Source organism: Myotis nattereri, assembly GCF_964212035.1.
Source record: "Myotis nattereri genome assembly, chromosome: 9".
Taxonomy (NCBI): domain Eukaryota; kingdom Metazoa; phylum Chordata; class Mammalia; order Chiroptera; family Vespertilionidae; genus Myotis; species Myotis nattereri.
Window position 1 is genome coordinate 8,528,314 of NC_138084.1, and position 17,632 is coordinate 8,545,945.

General features: G+C 46.6%; 1 protein-coding gene across 2 annotated transcripts in view; it reads left to right on the top strand.

Moving 5' to 3' along the window:
- KIAA1549L (KIAA1549 like) overlaps positions 1-17,632 on the top strand; it is a gene marked incomplete at its 5' end in the record, with an annotated part of 221,749 nt that overhangs the window by 109,144 nt on the left and 94,973 nt on the right. For both annotated transcript variants that reach the window (XM_081100430.1, XM_081100431.1), the window contains 2 exons: positions 13,195-13,539; positions 16,115-16,732. In XM_081100430.1, the coding sequence (XP_080956556.1) occupies positions 13,195-13,539; positions 16,115-16,732 (963 nt within the window). The remainder of the gene's footprint in view (positions 1-13,194; positions 13,540-16,114; positions 16,733-17,632) is intronic.

Below are 17,632 nucleotides of genomic sequence, written 5' to 3' on the forward strand. Positions count from 1 at the left end.
GGGCCCGCCCTCTCATTCTATTGTTTGTCTCTGCCTCTCTCTCCTCCTTTCTTCTCCCCCACAAATTCTCTCATTTCATTCTCTCTGGTCTTCTCCTATATGTTTATCTAGAAACTTTCTCTGTAGCCATGGGACAAAGAGCCAACCTGAAAAGGTAGTGTGGAGCCCAGTGTCCCACGCACAACCAGCGGCAGTGCTCTGTGGCCCAGGGCTGCCCTGTTTGCTGGGAGGCCAGGGGTGATTGGCTTCCCCTGGTGCAGGTGTTCACTCTTGGGACAATCAGAATTGGAGTTGGTAGCGAACCAACCTCATGTTTTCAGGAGAGGGCATTTCTAGAGAAGGGACCATGTGTTGGACAGATGCTCAAAAAGGTGTCTTCTACATCTGGACAAAACGATGTCTGTTTATTGGTCATTTACCTTGCACAAGGCTTTCTGCTGCTGAAAATGAAAATCAAAACTGCCCCAACTATTTCATATTATTTTATTTATGCCCAAGTCTAAGGACTCTGGACAGGTAGGTGTCCAAGGAGGTAAGTGACAAGGAAGATGAAGCTACAGCTCTCTGCACCAGTTACAAGGGTACCTCCCTTAGACAGGGTGAGTCGTGTTGCAGTGTGAGCTGCACATCTGCTCCTCGCTGTTCCAAATATCTTTTCTCAAGGATCCAGAAAAGCATTGGAGGCTTATCTCTTTAGAGATTAAACATTAAAACTAAAGGGAGAATAAACTCAGCAAAATTAGAGTGGTATTTTATGCAAAATCACCAAAAAAATTTTGAAACAGTGAAAAATTTAGTTTGGAAAATTGGTTTATCCCAGAATGTGTACTGGAAGCAAGCCATGGACCAATGAATCCTTTACAAGCCTCGTGACTTCTGCAGGCCTGCACTGACCAGTGCTGGTTGTGGTGACATCTCCACGTTCTCATGTTCTGTGCCACCTGTGGAGGATTTCATCAAAAATCCAATCCCCACAAAAGTGAATTGTCTTTTAAAAGAGTTTATTTCTCCCGACTTCATATCATTTGCCTTCATACAAGGAAACTCTAGAGTCGTCTTTCAACAGGCTTTGCCTCATCACTTGCTGGTGCTTTATTTATTCATAGTTTTAGGAGCTCTTCACACACCGCCAGCCAATTTTACAGGCCCAGAATCTTGATCAGACACTGATTTTCCCCTGCAGTTGATTTAAAAGGCTTTACCATGTGGGATTTTTAGTAATTTGTGAACAGCAAATGGATGCCATGTTCTCAGGATTTTGCAGCCCAAACGCTAGGGTTGTTGTGCATGAAATATGTGTGGTAGTAAATTAATAACATAAACTTGTTCCACATTTATTTCTGAAGCTAATCATCAAAGTAGATTTTAAGTAGCCGCTATCTTGTTTAATTTGATCTGTTGCCTAAATGCCTTGCTTGGTGGATAAAAGTCAGTACTATAACATTGCAATGGTGAGCATATTCATTTGGATTTTCTGAGAACATTTGGCTTTTAATAGGGAAACACTTCTCATCTCTCCCCCCCCCCCCACACACACAGCAGGGTTACTGTGTTCATAGACAATGATAACCAACCAGGGTTCAGTTGGCCTAACTAGTGGTCATATTTGCTTACAGAGAACAGAACCCACCTGAGCTAATTGAAGCCAAGGGCTGACTATATTTTGGAAAGCATGAGGTACCTCATGAAACCCAGTGGTTCAGAGTACAGCTGAGTCCCCCTAAATTGTGGAACTGGAGCACCTCACCTCCCTGACTCTCTCTCTCCAGGTCACATGGTCTCTTGCCCCTGCTGCTCCTTGTATCTGTCTCATTCTACTCGCTCTCTCTCTTCAATCAGCATTCTCTGTTGTGGTGTGTATGTGTGCCAAACATGGCTTCCTGCTTGGTATCACATCCCTTGTCAAGCACCCAACATGGAATGACAAGTGTCTGCAGGGCCCAGTTTCAGATTCCTGGGGGAAAGTTCAGTTAAACCAGCTCAGACCAGTTATCCATTCTGGGCCCAAGCGTTTGGTCCACATTCACACGACCAGTGGTGTGCTCAGCCAAGGCTATGACAGCTCAGGGGTGGAACTGGGAGGGGTGTGTGTGTGTGTGTGTGTGTGTGTGTGTGTGTGTTACACAAGTAGATTTTCTCAAGTGGGTGGTGAGGAAGCGTCAGTATCTTTGATTTCCCAGGTGTGGAAAGAGCTTATTTGTGTACCAGTTGCAGCCTGGAAGTCACACCCATTTGCTGGCCAAGTCCTGCTCATCTTTTCCTCTTTTCCATTTGGTCCCTTCATCATTGTTTCACCTTCTCCTTTTGCCCTCCTCACTTCATTTTCCCTTCTCTGTCTCCCAGTTGATGCTTCAGAAAAGTAACATGGTACATCTGGTGGTGGAACACTGTCATAGGGAAGCCAAGACTTGCCCAGTGCCGATAACCCTTGGGCAAGTCACTTAGCCACCCTTGGCCCTGGTTTTATCTTCTGAAAATGAATGGAGCTAGGCTAGATGCTGGCAGAAACCTTAGAGCTCATTTGTCCAGGATGCTAGATATCTGTCCACTCCTATTTCCATTCTACAATACAGCCTCCATAGCAGATGTAACTAATTGATCCCAGCACACTTACCTACTGATTTGGGATTATGCTTAGAATCCTCACAACAGGCCAGACAGCCAGTCTGTTGGAGGTGACCCACCTTTGTAATGTAACCAATTGGCTATCTCTAAGCAAGAAGTCTGGGCCCACTCCCAGAGCTTCAGGACCAGGCACAAACATGTCTAAATGGGGAACCCCAGGAAGAGGAGCATCCAGGATGACTGGAACCACCTCTCAGGTTCTGCTGGACATCCTGTAAAGATGACCAGAGCCTCAGCTGTAGGAGGAGGAGGGCATCAGTCCTTCCACCCCGAAATGGGCCTCTTTTCCAGGATTGCAGATCCTGACAGAACGGAGGAGGATCCAGGAGCACTCACCGGGTTCTGGAGCAAGACAAAGTAGCCATCTCAAGGAAACCCAAAAAGTGTTTTTCCATCTCTGTCCTGTGGGTGGCACTTTACTGCCTCAAAGATCATCGCCAGGCTCCACAGGGCCCGCACATAAGTGCCAAGAGGCAGATGCCCAATGCAGAGTCTGAATGAAAACAAAAAACTCTCATGACAAAGTTGATCTCCTCGCTGCCATTACCACCAGCTGTGCAGCCTGGGCAATCCCAGAACTGAAACCAAAACAAGGCAGGGAGAAGAGCACAAGAATAACTTCTCCATATGGATTTTTGTTCTGCTGAGGTCAGGTTGGTGTGTGTAAAAGGAGGGGATGCCACAGGTCTTGAACATGTGAGTCCAGCATTATGAGTGCTGTCAGAACTGGGATAGGCAATCAGGTATAGCTTTAAACTCTGCCTGTGAATGATTGATTTAAAGGTGAAGTTGAGCAGACCTGTGTGTCTCAGTGGTTAAGCATCAACCCATGAACCAGGAAGTCATTGGTTCGATTCTCGGTCAGGGCACATGCCCAGGTTGCAGGACTAATGCCCAGGAGGGGGCATGCAGGAGGTAGCCAATAGATGATTCTGTCTCATCATTGATGTTTCTAGCTCTCCCTTCCTTTCTGAAATCAATAAAAATATATTTAAAAAATAAAAATAAAGGTGAAATTGATAATACCATGGAGTCCGTGTATGTGATTTTTTCCTTGGAGCATCTAAAACAAAAGACTATGGCAGGTAAAGAAGATACAATAGAAACTCTAAGCAAACAGTCAGGAAATCGTCATCATTTCACTCTTCCCATCATCCTAGCATTTTAAAAAATGTATGGGCGTGCATATCTGCCATCACTTGTGAATAGTTCTGTTAAGAAGAAACTGTAGCTTAATCTCTGAACCTCCTGCTGGTCTCCCTTCATCTGTGTCTCCTCCCTTCCTTTCCACTGGATCTTTTGAAAAAAGCCTCTTGGATTTTTAAGCAGAATGTGACTCTCCATTGGTACAATAAAACTGTATTTGAAAATGCAAAAATAAAAGTTGAGGTCCCGATGTCTACCAGCTTTCCTCCTACCTTTCTTAGTGGGATGGGATATTTCAAGCCATTATTTCTAAGTCCCTGAAATTTGAAGGGAATGAAAATGCTCTCCTCCGCCTTTTCTTTCTAGTTAATCATCCTTTTACATCATGACCTCCATCCAATCCAGCCGTTCATGTCTCCTGTGGCCGAAGAATTGGCAGTTATTTCAGCAAAGATGTGGAATCAGCCACGTTTATCTAAGAGCCTCAGGATTAGACTGGCTCACTTTGCACTGGATGGTGGCAGGCAACAGTGAGAGTTATTTTACTTCTTCAAAATATGTTTTCTGCAGTTATATTTGGACTGGAAAAAAAGATCCTTGCATTCTTAGCTCCAATTATATTCAATGTTCTCATTGCTGTTACTCTCAAATATGATATTGAGTGAGGTCACATCTTTAATTCACATTTCTCATCTATATTTACAAATGATACAGCTTTTGGAACATCTGCTCTGCCTACAGAACACTCATTTCTGCAGACGACCCAGCTGTAATGGCTGGTGGCAGAATTGTTTCCTCGACGACGATGCTAGGAAACATCTCTCCCTTCCTGCCTCTCCTGCATGCTGCTGCTTTTTAAGGCGCCTCTTGGAGTTCATTTCCCCAGGAGAGACGGGCTTAAGCTTCTAAGGCGGCATATGTCTATTATTTCTGCTGAAAGGCTGCCTCCTGGAAGAGTTACTGCTGCAGTCTCCACGTGACAGGGCCACCTTCTGTGACAGCTGTGTAGGTAAGGGAGCTGAAGGTCTAGAAAGAAAGGAGAGGAATGCAAATAGAAGGATGAAGGGAACTTGCAAAGACTGGGCAAGGGATAAAACGCTTATCTCTAATGCTTAGGAGCCCAAAGTTGGCTTCCTAGTAACAAGAATCCTTGGTGTTAGTAGAGAAGGGGCCCTTCCATTTTATTCTTCCTGAGAAAGGGGTAGCGCTCTCGGCGAATGAGGAAGAGTGCGGGGCGCCGTTCATACAGACTGCTTTTGTTGTTAAGTACTTCCCATTTTACAATATTATAAATGAATGAAAATGAGAACTTAAATACTTCCATTTCTGTCATTTGCAGGAAATGTAGAGAGCATCTGAGTGTGCATCTGCCCTGTGCAGGCCTTGGGAACACCCCAGGTTAAGGGGCCCAGGTTCTTTATCAGATGCCTTGTAAGGGAACAAAGGGAATGGAGGGAGGTATCTAGAGATTAAAAGATGTAGCAAATTTTTTTTTTCTTTGCTGGGCAAGATTAAACTATGGTCTAGGGGTGATAAAACGATTGAAAATCCCTTTCTTGTTTTAAATCATAGTGTAATTGAGGCGCTCTTATGAGTTGACTTGATTTTATCCTCTCATGTTCCTGAGCGGGGGCACGGGGACCCAGTCAGGCAAAGTGATTTGCTTAACATCCAAAAGGGAGCAGGTGGGAGAACCCCGGTCAGACTCCAGATCCCAGGCCCATGGGTGAGCTTTCTACTACTCCCCTCAGTATGAACTTTATCATCCATTAATTTTATCTGTGTGTTCACTGACCTAGATGAAATCACAGCAGAATCGACTACATATTGGAGACTACTCTGTGTTAATCTGTTCTGTGCGTTGCTTTTCAGGCAGCATTGGCTCTGCTTTTGTCCTGTGTATAGTGGCAGTGAGCCCAGGAACTGTGACATTCTCTGGTTTTTGGATTCATAGAATAAAGTTATTCTTTCGCTTTCTACTTGATTACTACAAAGTCAGTTCCATTGTTCAGCAATATTCAAATTAAGGCTAGAAAATAATTTTTAACTTTCTTATTGAATTTCATTTTTCCCCATTCTTCTGGCACTGATTAAAGTCACTTATTGCTACGTGCATAGCGCTTTTTCTTAGGGAATTCACTCTTAGGTAGGCTGGACGCTTTGAATATGGGACTAACTGTCTGGTGTAGGTTGTGCTAGTTGAATGACGGTAGAAAGAAGGCTTAGACTGTGGACTCTTGTCTTTCAAGTCGGTGGCAGTTAGGTAGACACACGTGGCCTCTCCTTCCTGACTCCCACCAAACCGTGTCCCAGGCTTCTCCTGGAATCTGTGTTGGATAGGCCACGTGGCAAGAGAGCCAGCATCCTGGCTCCCTCCTGTGGGCACCCCTAGTTCCAGCCAGGCATCTTGAAACACTGTTGCTAGGCATAGGTAGGCCTGGAGGAGACTGGAATGATGAAGGAAAATCCATCGCCGATACTGAAAAATCATGTCTAGTGATTTTGTTTATTACTAGGGAAGCACTGGGAGATAGAAATGGAACTTTTGTTAATTGAATACATTGAAACTGAATATAGATAGATCTTATTAATGTATACCAAGTGAAAGAAATTGTAGTCTCAGAAAGGTCTAAATTATAGAATTTTTAAAAATAAATGCTATGTTGCTATGGCCACATAGGTAAACATTAAGGCAAATAAAGTATAAATGAAATTTTTGAAAAATAGATTTTTATTGATTTCAGAGAGGAAGGGAGAGGAAGAGAAGGATAGAAACATCAGTGATGAGAGAGAATCATTGATTGGCTGCCTCCTGCACGGCCCCCACTGGGGATTGAGCCTGCAACCCGGGCATGTGCCCTGACCGGGAATCAAACTGAGACATCTTGGTTCATAGGTCGACACTCAACCACTGAGCACACCAGCTGGGCTAAATGACATTATTTACTATGAACATATTGGCCATCTTTTTTAATTTAGGTGCTTCTCAAAGGTTTGAAAAATAAACATTTTTAAAATTTTAGAGTCAATTTGTTTAATCATTATTCAGTCCTGCTAGAATTTGGTTCATCATTTCTTTTTATAAGGATATGTATTAACAAATCCTGAACTAGTGATATTCATAGACTTATGCCTAAATCAGTCATCAATGAATATTCATTAAGAGTTAACAATAATACTTGTTATTAATATTAATACTTGTATTCTGCTTTTTTTTTGGCTCCCACATGGACACTTGCAGGTTTTTAGTGTCTGATTGTAAGAACATCAGTATCCATGAAGTATCACACAGCCTTTCCCAGTAGAGCATTTTTCTTGTATGTCTCCCGTTAGGAAAACCATCAAGTTATTGATATTATCATTTTACCTAAGTTAATTTAATGCCCAAGATGGCATTAGAGCCAACCAGTATAATGATGATGGTCCCTGACACTTACAACAAGCACTTTCCAGTTTTTCTGGTGCTCACCCCGATGCTATCTCAAGTGATGCGCATCCAGGGAAGAGGTCATGCGTACGTCTGATAAAATGCACGGTGAAACAAGAAAACAGGAGCAGAATTTGCCAACCGCATAATGACAAAGAACATGTTTTCTTCTTCCGTAAGGAATCCGGCCCACGCATCAGTTCTTCTCGGGGTTTCCTCTGTGTCTGAAATGGCCCAAGGGCAACGACTTGAAACTCTGAAATGACCAACGCTAGAATTTCCTCAAGGTGTTCTTCAGAGCAGCGGCTCCTGGGGACATTAACTGGTATCACGCAGAAAAAGAAAAGGAGAAAGAGTTCCACAGTCAGCCAGTTTGGGGGTTTTCTAGGTTAGACAAGACTTTTGTTTACTACCCGGCTTTCGTACTGTCTGCGCTGTCACTCTCCTGTTAAGAGATTTCCTGAATGGTTTCGAATACAGAACTTTTCCTCCTCAAATCATTGCTTAGGGCCAGTGTTTATTGAAACAGGTGTTCTGGCATGGTTATCTTTGCTTATTCTCAGTTTTAGAGTATGTCAGGCTGTCTGGATGTCCTTAATACAGGTTTGGTTTTTTTTCAACCTCACGAAATACCCTGTGAGATACAAAATGAATGAGAAGGTCCCTGCCTGTTGTGAGCCACATTGTAGATGGTGCAAGGTTGGGGTTGCAAATGATAACCTTCAGGAATACATTAAGAGTTCGGAGTTTGGCCTAGGATCAGACCATTTGGCCCTTAAATGCAGTGAAAAGCCTTACATTCCCCTTTGTGTGTATGTATGTTTCGTGTATGTGCTGGTACATGTGTCTGTGTTGACTGTCACAGACTTTATAAAAGTGTTATCTATTGATAATTTATGCATTGAATAATTTATTATTTACGTATGTAATACATAATTTTTGTGTAATTGCATAAATGTGATCCTGGAGTACACATAAGTTCCTATTTTTTATTACAATCTTCTCCCCTACACACACACATTTTTGCTTGGCTGCCCTGTATTCATTTACATATTTTGATTATTGTTTCATATATCTTTATTGGATTTTGATATTAAAGCTGGACTGGTTTCATAAAACAAATTGGGAACATTATCATATATTTCAAAGGCCTGAATTGATTTAATAACATTAGAGTTACCTATTTTTTAAAAGTTAGATAGAACTCAGTTGAATATTACCAGTCCTGGTGCCTTTTTCAATAGTGGCTCCTCCTTTATATTTTAATTTGTGTAGTTTTTTCATTTCTGGATTAATTATCAAAAGTATTCTCATCTGATGAACAAAAATAGATACAGAGGCAGAACAGCATTAAACAGACTGTCAAACTACAGCAGGAAGGCTGGGGGAGTTTGAGGGGGTAAGAGATCAACCAAAGGACTTATATGCATGCATATAAGCATAACCAATGGACACAAGATACTGGGGGGGGGGGGGCGGGTAGGGGAGGTTGGGGGAAGATCAAGGAGGAAAAAAAGGAGACAAATGTACTAGTTTTTGTAATATTTTAAGCAATAAAAAAGTATTCTCATATACATGTATGAGAATATATGAGAAGCTCTTGTTCTCTCTCTACTTTCTCCTCTCAGCATCTCAGCTAGAGTTATAATTAGATTTGTAAGGAATCTTAATGGGAAAGCGAATACTTTGCCACTATACTGAATAGTTATCTCCAAAACCATGTGCTTGCTTGTAGAACTAGGCAGATTTCAGGGGAGAGATCTCATGCAGGAGTCTTGCTAGAGCTAAGAAAGCCAGCGGAATTACCCAGGTACGGTGGAGAATTACAGTCGGAGAAAAGGGATTCATCGTAAGAAATGTGAACTGTTCCCAAGAAGATAGAATACTATACACGACAAAAGTGGGAGTCTAAGAATTTCTTTTTGTCATAATTTAGAACAAAGATGACTCCAACACCTCTTAATTAGATTCTGTGCTCCTTGATGGTAATATGATAACATCTACTGACTGCTGACCGCCTACCAGGGTGTGTTTGTTCCAAAGACTCTACCCGGATCAATGCCTTTAAGCCTCAAATAATCGCCTGTGAGACAGCGATTATTGCTATCTCACCTTAGAAAAGGGGAAGCAGGAACTGACAGGCGCGTAACTTGTCTCAGTTCACACAACTGGAGCGAGGCAGTCAGGCTATGAACCCATCAGCTCTGACCCCAGATCCCACACACTAGGCCAGTGATGGCGAACCTTTTGAGCTCGGCGTGTCAGCATTTTGAAAAACCCTAACTTAACTCTGGTGCCGTGTCACACATAGAAATATTTTTATATTTGCAACCATAGTAAAACAAAGATTTATATTTTTGATATTTATTTTATATATTTAAATGCCATTTAACAAAGATAAATCAACCAAAAACATGAGTTCGCGTGTCACCTCTGTTTAGGCCATCACTGCCTAAACAGTGGCATCAACCACCTTTTCTGTGAGAATTACAGTTTGTTAACCTTTGTAAAGGGGTGACCATCAGATAAAGCATTCAATACGTATTTGTGGGATTCATGTTAAGTGATTATCCCAATAAGGGAGATAATTGGCTATAACACTAAGCATAAAGGGAAAGTACTCAAAGATTGTGGGAAGAATGATAACTTAATTCTGGGACTATTACTGAGCAGTGGTTTATGTCTAAAGCTTTCATCATGGTGTGAAGCCTGATAATGCGCTGTTATTTTACCCAGCTCTCTAAGCCCCTGTGACTGCGTTTCTCTAGGTACAGACTTTCCTACATCTCCCGTCTTTCTTGCCTAATGGGTTTTAATGGCCTCAGCTTCCCTGAAGGCCACTGAAATGAAATGGTAAAAATTAATATGAAAATTTGGAAAGGTTTGCTAATAGGATTGTCCTAGTTATGGAGGTCAGTTATTGGTGGTCAGTTGTGGGTGTTTTTTGTTTTTTTTTTAGGTTGAGTTTATGCCATCTTGTGGGATGAAGTTTTTAAACTTCCAAGTGACCCCATCAGAAAGATCAGAAGGGTGCCAGGGCAAAGGGGGAGGAGAGAGAACTCCAAGTCCCATTGGTTTACTTCTGATGCGCGTGAACTTGTGTGTGTGTGTGTGTGGGGGGGGGGGGGGTCTAAGACCCTAAGAGGAAGTCATTGTGTCTGTCCCACCTGCCACGGAGGGTTTGTGATGACAACATTGGAAGGGGATGAGGCCATTATTTATAACTAGAGGCCTGATGCATGAAATTCATGCAAGGGGCTCGGCCCTCGTAGCCACGGCAGCTGCCCTTGGCCCTTGCAGCCCTGGCTTTGTCTGGAAAGTCATTCAGCTGTCCAGTCTAATTAGCATATTATGCTTTTATTATTATAGATACTGAGCTTTTATAAACAACTGCACCTTGACAGTTGGGGGATGTTTAAACAAACAAAAACACATACCACATCTTAGTGGAAATAATATGCGTCCTCATCCAGTATGGAAATATGCTGTAATATACTGTTCAAAGAGAAAGAGCAGGTGCAGAGTTGGGAATGCAGTGTGGTTACAAGTCTGCAAAGCAAGCGAACCAAAGCTTTTCCAAGGATGAAGTCCACACGCGCAGTTCACCTCAGTGTGAACCTGGTTTTCTCCGTGTGCTGGGACCCGCATGTGGAGAGCACGGAGGGAGGACTGGGATTCTTTTTCTCTCCCTTCTACTTTTCCGTCTTTGCTAAATTTTCTGTCATGATCACGTTAACCGAGGTTTTAAAAAATGAAAGTGACATTGTATGTAATGGGGGGAAAGTCAAGTTGATCTCTAAGCCTGTTTCACAAAGGATTTGAAAGCCGTAAACTTCTTACAAAAAGAAAACCTCTGTGAACACAAAAACACTGAATGTCAAAGCATTAAACAGAATCTTCTTATTTGCTGGCAGTGCTTCAAGGAATGGCAATTTGATTCTATTAACCGGTGCATTTTGTTTTTAAAAAGCCCCAAGAGAATTCATCTTAGGCAAGAATGTCCCCGGCGCCAGGCTTCAGAACTGCGGGGTGTGGGATGGATGCCTCAGCATAGCCATGGCGCTTCTTCCATCTCTTCTGACCCTCTGGGAGTCAGAGCCCGACAGGTCTCTGTGATGTGGAGCTGTGCTCAGTGATGTGTGCCCAAGCGGCGCCAAAGAGGGACACACCATCCAACTCAGGAGGAAGAGGGAGCTCCTGAGTGGGCTCCGGTCTGGGGGGGTTGGGTGGGAGGGTCCCTCTGGGAGGACAGAGCCCAGCCCAGACCGGAAGGTGGAGGAAGACCTCCTTCCCACACACAGCACTGGGGAGACTTGAGCCTGACGTCGAAAGAAGTGAGACATACTCGACTATAGAATAACTCTCTGTGTGACCTGGGCCAAGTTAGCACTTGCTCCCCCCGAGCCCTGGTTTCCTCAACTGTAAAATGGGGGTCATAACCTTTCCTCTTCCTCGAGGTGGGATTAGGGTGTGACAATATTCTGCAGACTCTAAGGGCCCCCACAGATGTGGGGGATCGTGACAATGAGTTCTAACTGGCATCGGGTTCTCTGAGGAAGCTTCTGAGTGCGTCCATGCCTACCTTGGGCTGAACAAATACCAGTAGCAACACCACCAATAGCTAGCATTTTGGGAGCACTAAGCACTGTCCTAAGGACTTTAAGTGTATCACTTCACTTTAATCCTTAAGAGAATTTCATGAGGTAGGTACTGTAATTGCCCCCATGTTACTAATGAGGAAATGAGGCCCAGAGAGGTGAAGTGACTTGTCCAAGGCCACACAGCTAGCAGATGGAGGAGTGGGATTTGAATCCAGGCAGTCTGACTCTGGGACCTGATAGAAAGCTGCAGATGTCTTTCTCTGGCAGACGAGGAGGAGGGGTTTGGGGTGTTTATTAATATTTATTAGTTGGTTGGCTTAGTTTCCTACATCTAAGAGCTATTGGTGGTTGGGTTTGCTTTTCTGTAAGGGCTGCAAGTAGGAAAACCCGCAGGTGGGCAGTGAGTGGGACAGGAGGAGGGTCTCATGACGGTGGTTGGAAACGTAGGCTGACTTCTCCTGGGGGTCTCCAGCAGCCAACGGAACAGCGCTGAGTGGGAAAGGACGGCCATTGTCTGGGTTACAGGAGTAGTTTCGAGGAACCCAGGAGGCAACCGAGGCAGCATTGGGACGCCCTGGCTTCTTGCCGGCTGTTCGCTGGAGCCACCTTCTGCTAGGAGAGGCCACTCATAGTTCCCAGAGACTTCTGCAGCTCCAGTGGCCACCACAGTTTGTGTTGCGTGGGCTTTCTCAACATGGCCTCTCAATTCATCAGGCCATCAGGGAGAGTGAGTCTGCTCGTAGGGACCCCAGCTGATGAGGGGCTGTCTCTGATCCTGGGTTGGATGGGAAGAGTTTTTCTTGCAGAAGTAGCCTAACCTGAAAGAAATCCCCTGCGCTTTTGACATGGCATGAACGATAGCATCAGGAATCCTTTCATATTCAATAAGACCGCATGTCTCCTTGCTGCCATCTCTCCAAACACAGGCAACCCCAGTTGTTCTGCTCTAGATGCGATAGGGCCCTAAGCAAAGACCTGCATTTGGATACATGGTCCTTTCGTTGGGCGGTTTGGGTTTCGGATGAGGTTTGTTTTGTATCATTGGCCATGGCAGGGAGCCCCATTTGTCTTTGACTTTCTAGATTGTGAGTTTCCCAGTCCAACTGTCATAGGTGGTGTAGAAAAAAAAGATTTAAAATACACAAGTGTGTCCCACATCTTTGCTTAAACATCACTTCACAGGGACAGTTTGTCTCCATTCCTGCCCTGTAGGTCAGCTGCAGCATTTGCATATTTCTAATTACTGAATGCATTGTTTGAGAGTGTTTAATGCGTCCTCATTGCAGGGGTGGAAGAGGTCTGAGCAGCGCCTTCCTGCCCACGCCGTCTCTCTAGGACCTACCACCGCAGGCACTTACTGGCTGATGTCTGACCACTTGATGTTTTGTTTCACAGGAACAGACAACCTACAGACAACTGTCACCCCAAACCCGGAGTCGTTTCCTCCCGGGAAATGGTCCCCGATTTCACCAACATGGCCTTTCTCCGAAGTGCAGTCTTCCTCCGCAGTGGATAGAATCAAGGATGTGCTGGGCCCGACCCCTGACAACACCAGCGTGCTGCCGTTCACCCGAACACCTCCTCCCAAGACACACCGCAGGCCTCGGGCTCACGGGGACCTCTCCGCTTCCCCTCACCAAGGGAGCGGATATAGTGCCTCCCTCGAGCCTTCCAAGGATTCCACCGAGTCGCCGGTCCAGCCAAGACCGCCAGGGGGAAGAGAAGCAGCCGGTGTGCCAGGTTTGCCTCACACTAGCATGCTCCCCGCATTGCCCACTGTCCCCTCGGGGACGTCCGTGAGCCCTGTCCTCCCGTCTCAGCCAGTATGGGTAGGGGCTCCTTCCGTCTCAGAACGACATTCTCTGAGGTCAGACATCCTCCCGCTTCTCCCTTCACCTCCAGCCCCTTCATTGGCTCCTGACTCGCCTCATCCCATCATCTTTTCTAAGCCAGCTGGGCGACCCACCACAGCGCCTTTAGTCCCCCAGACAGCTCCAAGTCAGAGCGTGGCTAAACCCCGAAACCCGCTTGCTGACGAAAGGAACCACACTCCATCCCCAAATGCCCGGGATTTAATAAGCATCCCCCGTCTAGGTTTCTCTGGATCTTCAACAAAGCAGTATTCGGCGCTGCCCCCCACGGAGGATCCTCGCGCAGCAGGCTCCCCCACACCAGAGTTTCTGAGGTCCAGGTCAGACTTGGCCCATCGGTCTCCCCCTCCCCCAGCACTTGGAAGTCTTCACCTGCCCCGTGGAACTCCCTCCTGGTCAAGCTTGGGAGCGGCATCAAGACCTGCATCCACCCAGCCAGTCACAGCGGAGGTGGCCGAAACAGTGCACAAGGGGGCGTCGCTGCCAGCTCTGAAGAGTGGGGCTGTGCCCTCACTTTTCCAGACCGCAGAGTCAGGGGCGGTGGAAATGACCCACAGGACACTAGCCCCCGCCACTGCAAAGGACTCCGCTAACCCACTGCACCTGTCAGCAGCTCCAGAGAATTCTGAAGGGCCCGTCCTTTCTGCAGAACACACATCTTCCTCTTTGGTGCCTTCTCCTCTGCCTCCCACCACAGCCAGCCGAGGACAAGCCCTCCTTTCTGGGGCGGTTCCTGCATCACCCTCGAAGGGCGCAGTAGCAGACTCTCCCACTGTCCTGCAGCCGGCAGGTAACCATGCCTCTCCATCCACCCCGCCCCGAATGCCAACTCCTCAGGGAGAGGGCCACGGTGGACACCCTCCTGCTGCCACTACCGACTTCCTCCTCTCAAGCACATTTCCTAATCTCCTTGCTGCCACTTGGACGTTCCCGCTGCAGAAAAAAGGTGGCGGGACAGCTGTCCCAAGGAAAAACGAAAGGGCAAGTTTGACAGTTGCTCTCCAGACCTTCCGAAGTAAAGAGATTCCGAGTCTTCACACTCTAAATGGATTCACCTCTGCTTTCAGCACTGATCCTATTTCATCCACTGTCCGTACAACGCCAAGGACAAACCTTGCTTCAGAATTACCTCCACGTTCTCTCCCCTCCACACGAGCTGTCCAGACTGTTTCCCCATCTCCCGGCTTTTCCAGCAGCAAGCCAGAGACGGACGCAGCTGCGACGGTCCATTCGGAGCTGCCAGTTTCAACTTCCAAACAGGTGACGGCACTTCCCTCCTCCACTGAGGTCTATGATTTCCCCACAATGGGAAGCGTGAAAAAGCCAGCGGTCACAGATGTGTTCTGGAGTTCCCTTTCCGCAGAAACTGGATCCCTCTCCACAGAACCAACGATATCTGGCTTGCTGCAGCAAACAAATTATGCTATAAATGGGCACACAATTAACTCCACAAATTGGAAACCTCACTCAGCTTCCTCTCCTGCCCCCAGTGTTTTAGCTTCAGCTGTTAATACAATAGACCCCCAGAATCTCAAAGACACTGCTGGGCATGTAGCAACTGCAGAAGGCTTTGGCATTCAGGATTCCATCCTTGATACAGGCACCAACCAGCCCATCCAACAGTCAGATGTTACCATGGTTGGAAACCATACAGCTGTCTTGTCTACAAGTAATAACCATCCCAGAGACTTCCAAGCAACTGAAGTTGAAGATGACCCATCCACAAGTCAACAAGTCACGTCTCATCCCCAGGTACAGTGGCCTGTCCATCCAGCATGGCCTCTCTCGCTACCCTCTCCAAGTCTGCCTTCCACAGCTGGCTTGCAGGAGATGTTTTCAGATGGAATGGATACAAGCTCCAAAATTTCCAGCAACTTCTACCCATTTCCTGTGGTACATGCTTCCACACCATTCCAGAGTATCCTGCGATATCACTCTACTGCTGAATCTCCTCTGTCAACCAGGGTCTCACTCAGGACCCCATCCAAAGTGCTTCCGCCTTCTCAGCGCCCCAAGAAATGGACAGGTGCAGCCACTAATGCAGGAAGTTTGTTTCCTGGTACCCAGAAAACAGGTATGACCGCTCCTGTGGCCAAAGCATCTTCAAGCTCAACACAGATACCCAGCTTTGCTCAGGAGCAGACACACCCTTCCACGCTGGTGAAAGATTCAGCAGCCCCAAATAGTCATGCCCTTGATCCTCTGCCGACTTGGTGTTTTTGAAAGTATTCAGAATTTAAGTGTCCTTCTTACCGACCATAGCTTTGCTATAACTGGCATTCTCATTGTGCTTAATTGACTTAATGAGCCTAAGCTCTGTGGCCTACATTTCAGGGCACAGAGACTTTTCATCCCAGCCAACCCATCAGTTACATCCATTCATCACCTCAAGGGATGTGGGCACTGTGGGCCAGTGACAAACTTTGCTTTTTCTCTCTTTACAGTGGACTTCGCAGTGGCGCCCAAGGCAGAACCAACAGCAGCTGCAGCAGCATCCACGTTGCTCCCGAGGAAATCGAGTCCGGCGGCACTGTCTGCAGCCCTGGTCGCTAAGGGCCCTGGCAGCAGCCCTTCGGCCGTGGCCTCTGGGTTAGTCAAGAGCAGTTTGACCACTGCTCTAGCTAGACATGTCACAAACAACACGGCACCGGGCCCGAAGGCGACACCAGGGGCAGGCCACCCAGCCGCCTCGTTCACGCCAGCCTACATGTTTGCAAAATCAGCACACACCACGAGCACTCACACAGCCATGCAAGGGAACACGGGCACCGCCTCCGGCCTGCTGTCCACAACACACCTCCCCAGGAAGCCACAAGCCATGCACACGAACCTCCCAAACCCCACCCACCCAGACCTGCCCAGGGCGTCCACCACACGCTCGCTGACGATCACGGCAGCCTTGACGTCCGTCACCGCACCAGTAAGGGCCACGCGGTTGCCGCCTCTGCTGGCAGAAAACCCAAATGCGGCTCTTCCCGCTGTGTCGACGGCTGTGGTCACAACTGGCAAAATGGCGTCCAACCTGGAGTGTCAGATGTCCAGTAAACTCCTGGTGAAGACAGGTAAGACTCCACTCTCCTGACTTGACTTGGAGCAGCAAGCACATGATGGCTTCAGAGAGGCAACAGAATTATTAGATTTCTTTGAGATCAGTGGTTCTCACCAGGGGCAGTGTAGCTCCCCCTCCCCCGGGAATATTTGCACATCTGGAGATGTGTAGGGGGGGGGAGGGGGGGTTTGAAGGGCAGGGAGGGTGCGTTGGCACCTGATGAGATAGAGACGAGGGAGGCTGCTAAACATCCTACAATGCCCAGGATGGTTGACGACAAAGAACAGTTCAGCAGCCCAAAATGTCAATAGTGCCAGGGTTGGGAACCCCTGATCTTTATCCAGTGACGGAGGGTAAGACAAGAGTTTTGTGACACCATCTAGACTCGGGATCAGTCCTGAAATCAGAGGCCCCTCGGAAACCAGTTCGGCCAGGGGTCTGAGGAAGCACAAGCTTTGCCTGCAGTGATGTTTCCCAGGCATGAATGATGTGTTAGTAAATAGACAACTTCGGGAAGCACCACGGAATTCAGAAAGGCTTTGTGTCATGGGTTTTCTCCATCAGCAGGTACTAACAGTACGGCTCCGGTACACGGCGTGGGCACCCGGGATTTCTTTTGATGTTAAAAAGGAGGCCTTGAAAATGTTGGGTGGTGGGTGCTATCTCTTCAGCCCCCACCTCTCAGTGGCAGCAAAGCAGACCAAGAAGGCACAGGGTCCTTTTCATTGTGTGGTAGTGTTTGCTACAAAAAGCATCAGGCACAGTATTTGAAAGAGGATGCCAGTGTCGAATGCCCACATCCCACCTTCCTCTCCACCCCACAAAGAACTAAATGAAATTATTTCTTGAGGCATATCCTATGTTACGGATATGATACTAGGCATAGCAGAAAGTACAGTATCTCTTCCTATAT